This window comes from Heterodontus francisci, chromosome 17, assembly GCF_036365525.1.
Source record: "Heterodontus francisci isolate sHetFra1 chromosome 17, sHetFra1.hap1, whole genome shotgun sequence".
Lineage (NCBI taxonomy): Eukaryota > Metazoa > Chordata > Chondrichthyes > Heterodontiformes > Heterodontidae > Heterodontus > Heterodontus francisci.
Genome location: NC_090387.1, coordinates 50,186,474 through 50,204,507, shown reverse-complemented (window position 1 = coordinate 50,204,507; position 18,034 = coordinate 50,186,474). Strand labels below are relative to the sequence as shown.

General features: G+C 41.2%; 1 protein-coding gene across 7 annotated transcripts in view; it reads left to right on the top strand.

The window, feature by feature from the left end:
• znf423 (zinc finger protein 423) overlaps positions 1–18,034 on the top strand; it is a 385,448-nt gene that overhangs the window by 57,959 nt on the left and 309,455 nt on the right. For all 7 annotated transcript variants that reach the window (XM_068049400.1, XM_068049399.1, XM_068049398.1 and 4 more), the window contains one exon: positions 16,424–16,483. In XM_068049400.1, the coding sequence (XP_067905501.1) occupies positions 16,424–16,483 (60 nt within the window). The remainder of the gene's footprint in view (positions 1–16,423; positions 16,484–18,034) is intronic.

The following is an 18,034-nucleotide window of genomic DNA, read 5'->3' as shown; positions in this document are numbered from 1 at the left end:
TAGGAGTCCGTGTCAGCTTGGATAAAAAAAAAATTGGCTTAAGGACAGAAAACAGCATTCCTAAACTGTTTTCGAGAACAATGTGTCTTCGAAAGACAGGAGAACAGGCCAATTGAGATTTAATGATTAAATTTTTTTTGAGGTCACAAGAATGGTGAATTGGTCAGGTCTACAAATTTCCAAAAGATAGTGATAAGGTCTGGCACAAGAGTTTAGCAAAAATGAAAGTATACAGAATTGGAGGTAACCTTGTGAATTTGGTGGATAGTTGGTTGGGAGACTAAGTTAACGGGTGCAAAAGCAAAATACTGCGGATGCTGGATATCTGAAACAGAGTTAATGTTTCATGTCTGTGACTTTTCTTCTATCACGCCTGACCTGCTGAGTATTTCCAGCATTTTTTTTGCTGTGACTGGGTTAACTGGAATGTGTGGATCCTTGAGGAACTAGGGCTTCAGCTTTTCACATAAATTGATGACTTAGATGAAGGAAGAGAGAGTTGTGTATCCAAGTATGCAGATGGCACTAAATTGGGAGGCACTGTAAGTTGCATCAGTGAGAGCAGAATGTTAAAGACAGATTAAGTTGGTCGGACAAACTGTGATAGATGAACTTCAACGTGGGGAAGTTAGGGGCTATCCACCTACTACCACTGCATCTATAAAATGTACCATTGGTTGTTCTTTTAGTTGCAAGTTGGAAGATAAGATGATGTCGAAATATTTGGGATTGTAATTATTTCAAAGGCTCAGTATAATTTTTTGTCTCTAGAACCCCCACTGGAATTGTTGATATTTTGGCCTTTTATTTCAGAAAACTCAGTGAAGGACCTGGCCCATAAATTGACAAGACTTGGAGTGAAGACTAGATAAATCAGTTGATTTCAATCTTGGGCTTTAAAATCCAGTAAATTTGTAGGAGAGGGGGACATCTGAGGGGGTGGGGGAAGAGGGTAGTGTGAGGTAGCCCATTGTTTTGAGGTCCTGGGAAAGAATGAGTCAGTAGGAGCATGAAGGGAAGAGCTAGAGTTTGTAGTACTGCAAACTTTAAGATGAAATGAGTACAAGAGACAACTTCAATGAATCAGTGACCAATGTAGTAATGATTATGATAAACACAAGGCTGGAGGATAGTGATGAGAGAAGGATCATTGTTGAAACAACCATTCCTTTTTTTGCATCATATCCAAGAGTGCAAGAAAGGTGTTCTAAGCGCCTCCCTGGTATTGGAGCAGTGATGAAGTCTTTGACATATTTGTGTTTTTTTTCCTTTTAAAGTGAGAAGAAAATTTATTTTCATTTAAAAGGAAGTAAGTTTCTTGGAGGCAGCTGTAGCATGAAGTCGGATTTTCAGTTGAAATCTCAGTTTGTGGAGATCAGGAATGTTAATGACTGAAAATGGAGCCTCCAAATGTGGTAGCTTTTGGATAGAACTTGAAAAACACTTGCTACAGTTGAAAGAAACAAAATTTATATTACTCTGTTAGAGAGCATTGGCGGGTATAAAGATATAGTGATTCAAGCACTGCTCTGTGGGAGAAATGAAAGTTTTATGCAGCCCTTGATAGCATAAAATAAAACGGCAGGAAGAGGAACAGGTAAAAGTCAAGAGTAAAATGTTCAGGAACAGAGTTCCACAGGTGTATAACATAGGTAATATGATAATGGATTGTTACGGACAGGTGGGAAGTGGTGTGGATGACTTCTACTTTTCACCTATCAACTGACCGCAGATAGCGTTTTAAAAATAGCGTTTTAGCCCCTGGGCCAAATAAATAGACAAGCAACAGGTTTTCTCTTGGGTTAAAAGAGAAAGATAAATATTTTTACACAATAACAAAGATATTTGCAATTTCATCCTCTCTCACATTTCACACATGCAAACACACGTACACAAAGACAGAGAGTAGAGGGCAGCATGCAATTAGAGTCTAATTTTATGAAAGAGTTGGTTGTTTTAGAACCTTTAAAAGCTTTTTGGGAGGAAATCTTTCAACGGTGATGGCCTAAATGTTCGTAGTCTTGAAAAGCATGAAGTGTTGCAGGCTCCTTGTGGTTAAGCCTCAATCTGAAGTCGATGGTGGAAATCCTGGTTCACTTTCGCAGATGGGGAGTTCCAAAGTGACCTTGCAATTTATGTGCTGCAGTAGGTAAAATATGTTATCAGGGCTTCTGCTTATCTGGAACAGTCTCGCAGCCGTTCTGGCTGGAAAAGACCTTCTCTGGCTGTTCGCTCTTTTCTCTCTCTCTTTCCCCCCCCCAAGAGAGGTACCTTTTAAGGTAGAAACTTGTCAGTTTGGGAGTGTCAGTCAGATGACTAAGAGCTGTCTTCCCTGGGATGATTCATACAATGTTCCAGGATATGGGAACTATTGTTATATGATGGTGACTGAATGTGGTCCATTCTGCTAAAGTGGTGTTAGTTCATACCTATTTTTCTTGGCTGTGGAATCGGTCTGTCTGTAAAAGTCTTTGTTAGCTCCATTCCTGAAGATAGGAGTGGTTAGCATAGAATGGGCTATTTTCCATTTCAGTGTGTTTCCCTCAAAGCTAATTCAGACCTAGATAATGGGTTTTGTCTTCAACAGACAAAGATGTTTATTGACAGTACAGGAGGGGTCACCTGACCTCTACTCCATCTTGCCTGTAGCACATATGTATCCTTTTTTGTAATTCAGTTTAACAGTTGACTTTTATTTCATAATTACTCCAGTTCATTTCATCACTGTTCCCTCTAAGCATGACAGAATGAAGTGGCCATGCTAAGAGTCATATCGAAAATAGTGGATTATACACTTTTAGGTGATGCATAATTTAGGAATTTACAGCAGTTTGTAAAGCTAAAAACTGTGAAGTGAAAGCAATAGGATGGTAGCATAAAATCTTTGCCCAACCTTCCCTTAAAAGATCCTGTTAACTGTCATAACTAACCATTCCCTATAGCAAAGCACTCTAACAACCCTGTGCATAAAGATATTAATACTAACTACTCTCTTAGTGACCATTTTAAATGGATCATGGTTTATTTATTTTTATTTATTTTATTTTTATTTAGAGATACAGCACTGAAACAGGCCCTTCGGCCCACCGAGTCTGTGCCGACCAACAACCACCCATTATACTAACCCTACAGTAATCCCATATTCCCTATCACCTACCTACACTAGGGGCAATTTACAATGGCCAATTTACCTACCACCTGCAAGTCTTTGGCTGTGGGAGGAAACCGGAGCACCCGGCGAAAACCCACACAGACACAGGGAGAACTTGCAAACTCCGCACAGGCAGTACCCAGAATCGAACCCGGGTCCCTGGAGCTGTGAGGCTGCGGTGCGGTTAAGAAGGCAATTACCTTTTTTGGTATTACGTGAACATGAGGAAAAAAACCAAAAAGCTCGGAGTAAGAACTCAAAGGTAATGGATAAGAAAAGAATCACTATTGACTAATCAAATAAATGGTTAATGTAATAATCAAGAGAAAATATGATGAACGCAAGAAAAACTGGAAGAAGGTAGTGGAGGAAATTAGAAACTAATTTTCAAGTACTCAAAAAAAAAAAATAAGTGCACAGCTAATGGCTGTAATAGTCATTTGATTTGAATGACTGGATGAAGTAGCTCTGTGTTTTTCTTTCCCCTAGTTTTCTCTGGTTTCCTAGGCCACGCATCACTTTCAGCTAAGTGGAACGTCTCCTCGGGCCTCGCAGTTACTCAGAACCAACTTCTAATAGAAATCAAATTGGCAAAGGTAGTCTGGATGATGAGTTTGCAGAATGTTTCCAAGACAGTTTCCTGGATCAATACGTTGTGGAAGCAACTGTGGATAAAGCTGTTTTAGATCTGGTGTTGTGTAATGAGGCAGGGTTAATTAGTAATTGCATAGTAGAAGATCCTCTGGGGGAAAAGTAATCATAATACAATTGAATTCCATATTATGTTTGAGAGCGATATACTTGAGTCCAAATTAAGAATCTGAAACTTAAACAAAGCCGTTTACAAGGTATGAGAAGATCTGGCGAATGTTGTTGGGGTAAATAGATGAAAAGGTATGCCAGTATATAATAAATGGGAAACAAAAACAAGAAATGCTGGATTCACTCAGCAGGTCTGGCAGCATCTGTGGAAAGAGAAGCAGAGTTAACGTTTCGGGTCAGTGACCCTTCTTCGGAACGGGTTCAGATTTCAGATTTCCAGCATCCGCAGTATTTTGCTTTTATTATAATAAATGGGAGACATTTAAAAAAAAAAATTTGAAATTTTCAGGACAACTACGTTCCATTGAAAAACAAAAACTTGGCATGAAAGATCCATCGGTGGCTTACTAGGGAAGTTGAGGATAGCATTAGATTAGAGGCTTATAATATGTGAAGAACAGTAGTAAGCCTGAGGATTGAGAGAGTTTTAGAAACCAGCAAAGGGTGATCAACAAGCTGATAAAAAGCAAAAATGTAGAATATGAGAGTAAACTAGCCAAGAATATAGAAACAGTAAGAGCTTTTACAAGTATATAAAAAGGAGAGTCGCTAAAGTAAATGTTGGTCCCTTAGAGGCAGCGACAGGAGAAATCATGGGGAATGAGGGAATGGCAGAGATGTTGAGCAAATACTTTGTGCCTGTCTTCATAGTAGAAGACACAAATTACATACCAGAAATAGAGGGTAACCAAGTGGCTAATAAGAATGAGGAACTGAAGGTAATTAATATCAAGAGAAAACGTATTGGAGAAACTTAAGGGACCAGTAGCTGACAAATCCCTAGGACCTGATGGCCTATATCCTAGGATTCTAAAAGAGGTAGCTGCAGAGATTGTGAAGGCACTGGTTACGATTATCCAAAATTCCCTAGATTTTAGAATGGCCCAGCAGATGATTGAAAGTTAGGAAAGTTGCAACAATTCTGTTCAAGAAAGGAGGGAAAGAGAAAGCGGGGATCTGGAGACCAGTTTGCCTGACATCAACCATCAGAAAAATGCCGGGATCTTCTGTTAAGGAAGTCTTAACAATGCACTTACAAAATCATAATATGATCAGACAGAGTCAATATGGTGTTATGAAATGGAAATATTGTTTGACAAATTAATTTTTTAAGGATGTAACTAGTAGGGTAGATAAAGCAGAGCCTGTAGATGTAGTATACTTATATTTCTAAAAGGCATTTGATATGGTGCCACGCAATACACAAAATTAGGGCTCATGGAGTTGGAGGCAATATATTAGCATGGATGGAGGATTGGCTATTGGATAGGAAGCAGAGAGTAGGGATAAATGGGGCAATTTCAAGTTGCCAGGCTGTAACTAATGGAATGCTGCAAGGATCAGTGCTGGGCCTCAGCTATTTACAATCGATATTAATGACATAGACAGAGATCGAGAATAATTGCTGATGATACAAAGCTAGGTGGGAATGTAAGCTGTGAGGAAGACACAAAGAGGCTGCAAAGAGATATAGACAGGGTAAGTCAGTGGGTAACCAGGAGACAGATGGAATATAATGTGAGGAAGCATGAGGTTATTCACTTTGGTAGAATAGAAATGCAGAATATTTTTAAAGGTGTGAAACCTCTAAATGTTGATAGTCAGAGAGATGTGAGTATATCCGTACAAAGAGTGCAAAGTTACCATGCAGGTACCTCAAGCAATTAAGAAGGCAAATGACAGGTTGGTGTATATTGAAAGGGAGCTGGAGTACAAGAGTAAGGAAGTCTTTTTAGAATTGCACAGGGCTTTGATGTGATCATACCTGGAGTATTGTGTACAATTTTGGTCTCTACCTAAAAAGGATATACTTGTCTTGGAGGCAGTGTATTGAAGTTTCACTAGATTGATTCCTGGGATTAGAGGGTTCTCCTATGATGAGAGGTTGAGCAGGTTGGGCCTATACTCTCTGGAGTTCAGAGGAATGAGTGGTGATCTCATTTACAGGGTAGTCACCGAGAGGTTGTTTCCCCTGTTGGGGGAACTTAGAAATGGGGGCACAGTCTCAGGATAAAGGATCGTTCATTTAGAACCGAGATGGGGAGGTATTTCTTCACTCGGACGGTTGTGAATCTTTGGAATTGTACACCCCAGAGGGTTGTGGCTTGTCATTGTTGAGGCTGAGATAGATAGATTTTGGTCTCTTAGGGAATCGAGAGATATGGAGAACAGCCCTTAAAGTGGAGTTGAGGCAGAAGATCAGCCATGATCATATTGAATGGCGGTGCAGGCTCGAGGAGTCGTATGGCCTACTCCTCCTCCTATTTCTTATGTTCTTATGTAGGGACACCAGGTGATGCTACTTCCAATTTGTATCACTTCTTGGCACTATAGCATTACGAACTCAGCAGAGTGTGAGATGAAACCTGTATCACCTTATGGATGATGCAACAATGATCTGCTTCGTTGACATGCAAGGAGGGTCTCATTCTTAAACTTGGTACCAGGATCACACAAAAGTTGGCCATTTGCATTGGAAATATGAGGCCTCTTGGTCAGCTCAAAACTTGGCAGGTGTGAGCAGTCAGGTTCTCCCACACAAGTGAGTGATTTCATCTGGATATGGTGCAGGAGATTTATGGTCTGCAGTTTAATGAAAATTGATTAATTTGGGAGGAAATAAAATCAACAACTTTTCCTGTGTCATTTCAGAACTGGGACTTGTCAGGCATGGATCTCAGGTGAGATTTCTTGGAGTCAAATTGTTGCTAGAGAAAGTAAAGATGAAAGTTCAAAAATCTTAATCTTGGAATTTTTCCAGTGAGCAATGTGATACACTTCCTCAGATAGGATCTTCGCTCAGGAAACAAGTACTCCTCAGTAATTCCCTGTTCAGAGGGAGAGACTGCCAGTTCTTTGTCTGCAGCCTTCAGGTGAACATGTTAATGGCATCCTGGTAAGGTTTTGTGAAGTGTGTGGTACAAAGTGAAGGAAGGTTATCCCTTGGTTTTTTTCCCAAAAATTCAGACTCTCTCTTGTCTGTAAGGTTTCACATTTTGAAGCATTTGCCAGGTTGTGATTCAAATGAGCTCTCTGAAGATGTCTTTTGGTGTATAGTTTTTCATGGTGCATCTGTTGGTGTTTTTGTTGAACTCTGTTATGTCTTTTTTTTTAGTAAGAGTGCTGATGGTCCTCTTCAATTAATCTTATAAGGCAGTTAAATTTGGTTCTTTATCATTTGATATATCCTTTATTTGTCTTCTGCAAAACACTTTTAGTAGCCTTATTTGGTTTGATGTAAGAATAGGGTTTTCAATTTACATCCTAAATTTCTAATTAGTATTAGAACTTCACATCCAGTGAGAAGTCTTCTTGCCCTCCTGTCGTCCAGTCCATACCTAATAATTGGTGAAACATTGTGATTTATTCAGTCTTGTAGCGTGTTTGGTCTATATTGATGGAATATAGTAATGTATTTATCACTTTATTTCTTATGTGGGAATTGTTTCTTCAGTTTGGCTACATGGAAGCAGAGATCAGCAAAGTGGTTGGTGACTGGATTTTGAATTGTTTTTCCACACAGATAAGGCAATGGGAGTACTTTTGAAGGTAGTCACTGTTGTAAATATTGGAAACATGTTAGCCAGTTAGCATGCATCAAGATTGTACAAACAGCAATGAGATAATGACCAGGTCCTCTGTTTTAGTGATGTTGGTTGAGCGATTATTATTGGCCAGGCTATCGGGCGAACTCCCCTGCTCTTCTTTGAACAGTGTCATGGGGCTTTTTACATTCTGATAGGCAGACAGGCCCCATGTTTAAAGTCTCATCTGAAAGGCGGCACCTACAACAATGCAGCACTCGCTTACTCACTGAGGCTTTCCTGTAAGTTAAGGGGTATTCTGAAAGATCAACAGCCATTCATGTTCTGGGCCTTGGAAAGATTTCGTTGTTGACCTTTTTAAAGTAGTGTTATGACACGACCGCTCAAGACAAAGCCCCCAATCAAAATAGATGATTCTGATTGCGGTGGGAGCAATGTACTGTCAAATCAGTCCTCTCACTCCACAGATCGCATAACCTATCACTTTAAACTTTCCAAATTAAAGAAAGTTACAGCCAAATTGAACAATCTATTAATCCCGATTGAGGCGAATCAAACCAGGTATCTTTAGATATCAACTAATTAGCAGTTTATTAGAAAAAACTAAAAAAACTTAAAACGCTACGAACATAAAACAACATTTAAATATAGTATTAACAATATCAATAACAAGTCTGTTCAGATTTACGCTTTCTGATGATCAATCCTCTGATTCAAAGTCCACTAGCAATCTTCCAGGGTCTGATGAGGTATAGAAATCCAGTCCAACATTTGAAGCTTCAAACTCCTCTTCCTTCCAGTGATGACCACAGCAGATCAACAGCTCGCAACCACTTTCAAAAGAATCAATCTGGCTTAATGTTTAGAATTTTGAGGGGTAAAAATAACAGTGTAAATTCACTTCCTTCAGTTTAAACTGACAGAGATCTCTTTTTCAGTTCATGCTGGCCCAGCTGTGTCTGTGTCTCTGCTAGAAAAGTCTGTCTCAACTCTCTGCAAAAGCCAGTTTTTCAGCTAGTTTCAAAAGTCAATCGCACCATTGTATATCCTGCTTTCGGTCTCTGAATGGCTGTATCCTGGGCAATCCAGATACACTTTCCTTGTTAACTTCTGAGGCTGGCTTGTTCTCCCTCTCTGTATTGTTGTATCCAAGGCAACCAAGATGCACCTTTTGAAGCTGGCTGTCTTAAAGCAGTACTGATCCTTTGCTGTCTTAAAGACACACCGCATATTTCCCCCCAAAAAACAACAGGATCATAACACCTCCGCCCGCCGAAATGAAACGCCATTCCCGAAATGCGTTACATTACAATGCAAAAAATAGTAATTGAAAAAACACTAACACATTTTTTTCCCGCAATTACAGATATACAATTTTTCTAAAATGGTAGGACTACAGCAACAAGTTCCACCAGAACATTTTCGGCTTTAAATTTTCAAAAGGTTGTCCCAATTAACCCATTTCAAATTTCCAAGCATAGTCTTCCAGTTGTTTCGTGCTTTCCTTCCAAGTGTCCCTATTGTCCATCACCTCAGCCAGGTGAACTGCACAGCTAGGAGCACTGAGCACCACTGAGTTCACTATTCTCTGAGAAGTTTCCCTTAACCTGTGTGGCATCACTTGATACTGGGAAACCCTGTCCAGTATAACAGAAGCTGACTTTTTCTTATCTTGGCGTGTCAAAGGAATTTGACAGTATTCCTCCAACACATCTGTCTCTTTAAGACACATGGTGTTGCCCACTCTGTCTATGCAGTCTTCTAAATGAGAATTTGGGTAGGAGTCTGCCTTCCTTACCACAGTTACTTTTCTATAGTCTATGCAAGTTTTAGCGGACCCACCAGGTTGAGGCACTGAGACCATCTGCGATTTCCAGCTGTCTTGACTAGGTTCAACAAAGCTGCCCTTCAGCTTTGCTACCACTTGGGCCTGTCTGTCTGGACCTAAGAGGCAAGGATGTTGTTTTAAAGGTATGGTTCCCGCTACACCCACATCATGTGTGGCTAAGGTTGTATATCCCAGCTAGATTCTTCTCCACATGGAAAATTTGTGAATGATGGCAACCTGGCCATCATTTATTTAGAGATACAGCACTGAAACAGGCCCTTCGGCCCACCGAGTCTGTGCCGACCAACAAACTCCTCGACATAATGCCATGGGTTCTTCATATAATTAGTATCGGTGACTTAGAGTCTTGGACACAGATCACCTGGCCTCATCAGAGTGTACAGCAAAGTCATCCAAGCGGAGAGGATTCTTTTTCCCCAACAGGTAGTTGAACAAAGCAAAATACAGGTGATTGTACATGTTGAATTAAAACTCTTAATCCAAAGTTATGTTAGTAATATAGGAATTTAAATAAAAAGAGACCAAATTCAACTTAATAAATTTGGAATAAAAGCTAGTATTGGCAATGGTGACCATGTAACTACCAGATTGTCTTTTTAAAAAAAAAACCCCATCTGGATCATTAATGGTCTTTAGGAAAATAAATCTCCTGTCCTTACCCAATCTGGCCTACGTGTATCTTCAGACCCACAGCATTGTGGTTGACTCTTAACTGCCCTCTGAATTGGCTGAGCAAGCCACTTGGTTGTGTATAAGAAGGTGGCTCACCACCACCTTCTCAAGGGCAATTAGGGATGGGCAGTAAATGCTGGCTTTGCCAACAATGCCCACATCCTGTGAATAAGTAATAAAATATCAATTGTAAGTAATAAGCTATCAATTCATCTGCAACAGTCCCAGAACTGACATGAGGACAACTGCAATGGTGCATGACTTTGGGAACCATAGATCTAAAGTCAAGGCTGTAGAGCAGTGCAGTGATTTGGGTAAAGATAAGCAGAGCGTGACAGGAACAGACAGAAGAAGAGACAAAATTTGACAGTGATACTGCAGCAGTGAGTAAGGCCAAAATGGTAAAAGGTTAAAATTAAAGGCACTTTATCTGAAAGCACCAAGCATTTGCAACAAGACAAGCAAATTAATGACACAAATAGAGATAATTGAGTTTGATCTAATAGCCATTGCAGAAAAAAAAAGAATTGCATTTATCTAGTACCTTTCATGACCACTGCACGTCTCAAAGCGCCTTACAGGCAAAGAAATACTTTTGAAGTGTAGTAATTTTTGTAATGTAGGTAACGTTGCAGCCAAATTATGCACAGCAGACTCTCACAAACAGCAATATGGTAATAACCAGGTAACCTGTTTTTGTGATGTTGATTGAGGGATAAATATTGACCAGGACACTGGGATAATGCCCCAGCTCCTTTTTATTTATTTAGAGATACAGCACTGAAACAGGCCCTTTGGCCCACCGAGTCTGTGCCGACCAACAAACTCCTCGACATAATGCCATGGGATCTTTTACATCCAATTGCAAGGGCAGACAGGGCTTTGATTTAATGTCTCTTCTGAAAGATGGAACTTCTGATAACTCCCTCACTGCCTTGTCTTTTGTGCTGAAGTCCTGGAGTGGAACTTGAACGCCCAACCTTCTGATTCAATTGAGAGTGCTACCTACTGGCCATGGCTGACACAGAGAGACGTGGTTCCATGGCACCCAAGATTGGGAACTAAACATTCTAGGGTACTTGCTGTTTTGAAAAGACAGGCAAGATGGAAAAGGAGACGGGGTACCCCTGATAATAAAGCAGGGCATAAAGTCAGCAGTGAGGAAGATCTTGGCTCAGAAGATCAGGAGCTAGAATCAGTATGGGTGGAGATAAGAAATAAGGGGCAGAAAACACTGGTGGATGTAGTTTATAGACCCTGACAATAACTAAACTGTTGCATAGAGTATTAAATAATAAGAGGAGCTTATAACAAAGGCAATGCAATAATCGTAGGGGACTTTAATCTTCATATAGACTAGACAAATCAAATTGGCAAAAGTAGTCTGGAGGATGAGTTCATGGAATGCATTTGAGACAGTTTTCTGGATAAATACGTTATGGAACCAACCATGGAGGCGGCTATTTTAGACCTCATTTTGTGTTATGAGACGTTATCTCCGCATAGTAAGGGATTGTTGGGGAAGAGTGATCGTAATAAGCTAGAATTTCACATTGAGTTTGAGTGACGTACGTAAGGCTGAAACTGAAGTATTAGACTTAAAGCCAATTACATAGGTATGAGGGGCAAGTTGGCTACAGTCGATTGGGAAATTAGATTATATGGTATGACAGATAACATTTAAAAGAAATATTTCATAATTGTCAACAAACATAATTCATTGAGAAATAAAACTCCATGGAAAAAGTGAACTTTCCATGGCTAACTGAAGAGATTAAGGATGGTATTAGATTAAAAGGAGAGGCGTACAATATTGCCAAGAAAAGTAGTAAGCCTGAGGATTGGGAGAGCTTTAGAAACCAGCAAAGGATAACCAAAAAATTGATAGAGGTGAAAATATAGAATATGAGAGTAAACCAGCAAGGAATATAAAAACTGATTAAGAGCTTCTACAAATATGTAAGAAGGAAGAGAGTAGTGAAAGTAAATGAAAGTCCCTTAGAGGGTGAGGCAGGAGAAATTTTGATGGGGAATAAATAATGGCAGAATCTTTTATTTTGGGCCTGAATTGAACTTTTCAAGTGGGTAGGTTTGGAATGAGTTAAAATCTTGGCCATTGGCCGGAATTTTACATTGCTGTGGTGGCCCCGACCACTGGCTTAAAAATTGGGGGGAGAGCCCACCTCCATTGGGCCTGGAAGCCATGCAGAAATTTTGCGTGGCCCTTAATTGGCCTTGGTTGGGACTTGAGCCCCTCTGATGCAGAAAGTCCTGCCTCCAAGAGCTGCCAGCCAATCAGAGGGCCGACAGCTCCTCGTTCCCAGCAGTAGCCACTGCTGGGACTGTACCCTGCTAGCTCCAGCAACAATGGAGGAAGCCCCGGAAAAGGTGAGTGGGGTTGGGCTTTGCCAAGGACAATTGGCTTGGGGCCCCGGCAAGTGGAGGTGGGTGTTGGAGTGCAGGACAGGGGAGTAGCTCAATTGGCTTGGGGCGGGCAGGCCAGTTTGCCACCTCCCCTGCCACTGGTAAAATAGCAGGGGGGATGGGTTGACGGCAGGAATGGAACCCTTGCCTCCCACTTGATATTACGTCCCCACCGCCTCCGAGTCTTGGGTGGGGATGTGTAAAATTTCAGCCATTGTGTCTATCTGTCACAGTAGGGGATACAAAAGCTGCACCAGAAATAGTGGGGAACCAAGAGTCTTAATAAAAATCAGGAACTTAAAATAGTTAATACTGGTGAAGAAAAAAGTACTGGAAAAATTAATGGGTCTGAAAGCTGACAAATCCACTGGACCCGATGGCCAACCTCCTAGGTTTCTCAAAGAGGTAGCTGCAGAAGGCATTCAGTAAGGTGCCGCACTAAAGGTTTCATAGGATGTGGGTGTTGCTGGCAAGGCCAGAATTTATTGACCATCCTTAATTGCCCTTAAGGTGGTGGTGAGCTGCCCGCTTGAACTGCTGCAATCCGTGTGGTGTAGTGCCATTGTCTAGGGAGTTCTGGGATTTTGGTTCAATGACTGAAAGAACGGCAATATATTTCCAAGTCAGGAGTTGGAAGGGAACTTGGAGGTGGGGGTGTTCCTATGCACTTGCTGCCCTTGTTCTTCGAGGTCACAGCTTTGGAAATGCTGTCAAGGAAGCCTTGATGGGTTGCTGCACTGCGCACCACAGTCACAGTGGAGGGAGTGAATCTTAAAGGTGGTGGATGCTGTGTCAGTCGAGCGGGCTGCTTTGTCCTGGATGCCGATGAGCCTCTTGAGTGCTGTTGGAGCTGCACTCGTCCAGGCAAGTGGAGAGTATTCCACCAAACTCCTGACTTATGCCTTGTAGCTGAGGGGAAAAACTAGGGGGAATCAGGAGGTTGAGTTACTCGCTGCAGAATACCCAGCTTCTGTGGCTCTGTGGCCACAGTATTTATGTGGCTGATCCAGTTAAGTTTCTGGCACAAGATTAAGGCTCATTCAGTTGGTGGGGGTAATATCTTAGCATGGACAGAGAATTGGTGAAAGAAAACTTGGAGGAGGAATAAAGGGTCATTTTGGTTGGCAGACTGTTACTATTTACTAGTGGGGTGCTGCAAGGATCGGTGCTTGGACCTCAGCTATTTACAGTCTATATTAATGACTTGGATGAAAGGACAAAGTGTAATGTATCCATGTTTTCTGACAGTACAAAGCTAGGTGGGAAAGTAAGTAATGAGGAGGACACAGAGTCTGAATAGCGATATAGACAGGTTACGTGCATGTGAGGTTATTCACTTTGGAAGGAAAACGGAAAAGCAGAATATTTTTAAAATGTTGAGAAACTGTTAAATGTTGCTGTTCAGAGGGATTTCAGTATTGTATGCGAAACACAGTTAACATGCAGGTACAGCAAGCAATTAGGAAGGCAAATGATATGTTGGCCTTTATTGGAAGGGGATTAGAGTACAAGAGTAAGGAAGTCTTGCTGCAGTTGTACAGGACTTTGGTGCAACCACGCCTGGAATACTGTGTACTGTTTTGTTTGTTTTTTTAAGGAAGAATATACTCGCCTTAGAGGGTGTGCAATGAAGGTTCAATACACTGATACCTGGGTTGAGAGGGCTGTCTTATGAGGAGCGATTGAGTAGATTGGGCCTGTACTCTGGAGTTTAGAAGAATGAGAGGTGATCTCATTGAAACATATAAGATTCTGAGAAAATGAGAGGCTGTTTCCCTGGCTGGAGAGTCTAACACTTGGGGCCATCATCTGAAGATAAGGAGTTGTCTGTTTAGGACTGAGATGATAAATTTCTTCACTCTGAGGGTTGAGTGTCTTTGGAATTCTCTACCCTCAGGAAGCTCACTCGTTGAGTACATTTAAAGCTGAGATCAATAGATTTTTGAACTCTAAAGGAATCAGTGGGTGGCGTTGAGGTCAAAAATCAACCATGATCTTATTGAATAGTGGAGCAGGCTCAAGGGGCTGTATGGCCTACTCCTGCTGCTATTTCTTGTGTATTTCTCATGTTACCATTTTTAGATCTAGTCAGTTTGTTGAAGGTTAAAGTTTACATTACTTGTATTATATTGCAAGTTTATGTAATTTGCGAATAATATCCATTATGTGCACCTAATTCCCAATCTCTCAAATTCCCGTTTATGCATTCTTTACTCCCACTCCCATCACTGCATTTCCGGCTCACTCTGTGATGTGCTCTCGCTCGAGCTGAAATTCTCCCAACTATCTTCCAGTATGTACTTTTCAACAAATACACCAAGTTTCAACTGGCCACCCAGCCCCAACTCTACCAGGTTTAGCTAACACTGGCTGTGACCTCCTTGTTAACTGTCAACTGACTTGCAGTTAGACAATTTTAAATGTGGTAGGCCCGACACTGCATGAGGTAATGACAATAGATGTATTTCAGGGGAGTCGAAGTAAGCATATGAGAGAGAAGGGAATAGAGGGTTATGCTGATAGCATATGATGAGAGGTTCAAGTGCAGCATGGATGCTGGACTGACTGGGTTGAATGGCCTGTTTCTGTGCTGTATATTTTATGTTTTTTTAAAAAGCCTTTTCCTCACAAGCATGCTACACTTACCATTACATTCCTCAAAATACCCATATACTGTATCCCAAAATGTTACTTTCTGAAAGATATCGATCTAATTTGAATTTGAATGTATAAATACTAACTGCTCCCAATGGGTGGAAATTTGTGCGCTTTAAAACAAAATGGAAGATCAGGATCATTATCCGGGTCCCAATCCTGCACTGGCTGTTTGCACACCTGCCTGGGAGATCTACCCAGAGGCAGCCAGTTAAGAGCTTTCCTCCGGGTCCGGCACCCAATTAAGGACAGCGGGCAGGTTCCTGAGGCTACAGGCCCAGGCCCAATCAGAGGGCCTGCAGCCTTGGAAGGACGGCAGCCCTACCGCTAGGTGGGCGCTGCCACTGTCGGTGGGAGATCACTAGGGTGCCTCCACCTTGAGGCATTCTCTAAAGAGGTTAGAATTTAATAAAATAAACGGTGGTACTGCTGTCTGGCCACCCTGTGAAGGGGAAACCCCTCCACAAGATGGCCGGCAGCAGAAGCTGTGGCCTGCTAATGGCTGAGGTGGAAGGGTTAGTGTAGAATGCCTTCCGGGCTTACCAGGCCAGCTGCCGGCAAGCCGCTTCCAGGCAGCTGCCGGGCGTGGCCCTCAGTGGGTGGCCGTTCACTGCCGGGAAGTTCACAGTGGTAGCCCCAATCAGCCTTTAATTATGTAAATTGGCTACCTGCTCGTGCTGGACGGGTAGCCTGTGCAGGTGATGTCCCGCCTCCGGGGTGATCGCATGGAGATGGGAACTCATTGGCTCACTGACCCGAAGGCGACTTCTGTCAAATTCTTTCTGGTCCCACCTTCAAGCTACCACTCCGGGACCAAGAAGATTCTGTCTATGTCTCTCTAGGGATATTACTGTCCCAGAAATTGACCACTCCTTGAAATATTGTTTCTGCAGAAGTGCTGGAAGTGACTCAGTTGATGGTAATTTTGTTGGGAAATAGTACATCTTGAATCATTCTTTGAGAAAATTAATGTTCTCTTGGAGTGGAAAAACCTACCATTGTCAGTTCATGTTGATTGTCACGTTTTGGGCTGTCCAGCTGTTAGTAACTAACTTCTGCTTGGAAGATTGAACAGGAAAAAAAATGTATATTTTAATTCAACCTTTTGACTGAGGTTTCTTTTTTTTTGGTAATTGTGCTTCCGTAGTAGACTAGGTTTATTGATATGGGAGATGTAGCAGTACACATTTTTGAATGACATTTACAAACCAGAAAGGGTATTGAATTTCATGCCTCATCTGTTGGGTCTTGCAACATTCAGGGAATGAATAATAATGTAACTGGCTTTCCCTTTTTTTTTTCCAGTTGAAGAAAGTGAATCTTCGGAATTTGACTTAAATTGGGACTCAGCAACTGCACGAACAGGTAACATCACACCATTAATATCGAGCAGTATCATGTAGAAACAGTTTTAATACCTTACATACAGTTTAGAATCCAAATAAATACTAAAGTGTTGCTCTGCTATGGGATAACTCCCTTAAATATTTTCTCAGGATGTCAGATGTCCTGTTCAACTGTTAAGATAGCTTTGTTCCAATTATTGATAATTTAACTACTACACTTGGTTTTGATTCTATAGTTCTCCTGACTGGATTAGTACTGATCCATAGTAGCGTTTGTAGCTTTTGTTTATGAAGTTTTACTCAAAGTTATGTTGGATCCAATTTTAGTAGAATTAACTTTATTTAAGTTAATGAACTTTCTCATTTATTTCATAAATGTATTACTTTTGAAGGAATCTGAGAAACCATGCTATCTGGTTGACTATATCACAGAATAATTTGATTTCCTGAATGGTCATTAAGACCTCAATGTTCTGAAATTGAATTTTTAAAAAATTCGAAAGCCCTTCGCAGAATAATCGCACTTTAAAAAAAAATCCATTTTGTTGAGTAAATGTAATATAAAGTTGGGTTTTAACCATTTTTGTACATTCAATCAAACATGAGCATGACAGGGACCTATCTGCTGTGTCACTGGACCAGCCCTTGGATTAATCACTTGTATATCTACATGGTCGACAACCTGTTTCAAAGGAAAACAGCCATTGGTGTATTGACTGAAATGGAGGGTGTATTTTTTTTGCGAGGGTGAGGGGGGTGGGTGGGATATAATATACATTAGAAGTAAAGAGCGATTCAGAGTTTACAGAGCTATATAATGATCAGATTCAGATTTTTAGAACACCAAAGTCCCTACCGCGAGTTGTTTGGGAAAGAAAATTCAGCTTGCTGAAGGAGAACATGACCTAAAGGTGCATTTTTTGGAATATTGTAAAATTATGATTGGAAAGGAGTGATGTGGTTTCAAATTGGCTATGGAATCTAAAGTGACATGTTGTGAAGTACCTTTGACTGCATGTTCTTGCTCACCAGCTATTGGGGCATGTGTCTGAAAGAGGCTGGATCAGGAGTTTGAGTCCAATTAAAAAAAAAATTAAAACAGCACTTTGTTATCTCGTACAGTGTTCTCACTTAGGGGAGAAAAACATATATAGCTTCATTTTAACTATAATGAAATTACCACACTTTTTTTCATTCATGCACTGTGGGTGTCGCGGCAAGGCCAACATTTATTTTCCATCTCTAATTGCCCTTGAGAAGGTCATGGTGAGACACCTTCTTAAACCATGGTAGTCCGTATGGTGAAGGTACTCCCATAGCGCCATTAAGTAGGGAATTCCAGGATTTTGACCCAGTGACGATGAAGGAACGGTGATGTACTTCTAAGACAGGCTGTGTAGAATTAGGAGATGGTGGTGTTGCCACGTGTCTGCTGCCCTTGTCCTTCTAGGTGGTAGAGGGTGTGAGTTACTGTGGTGTATCATGTAAATAATACATATTACAACCATGGTGCGCCAGTGGTGGACGGAGCAGAGGTTTAAGGTGGTAATTGGAGTGCTGATCCAGAGGA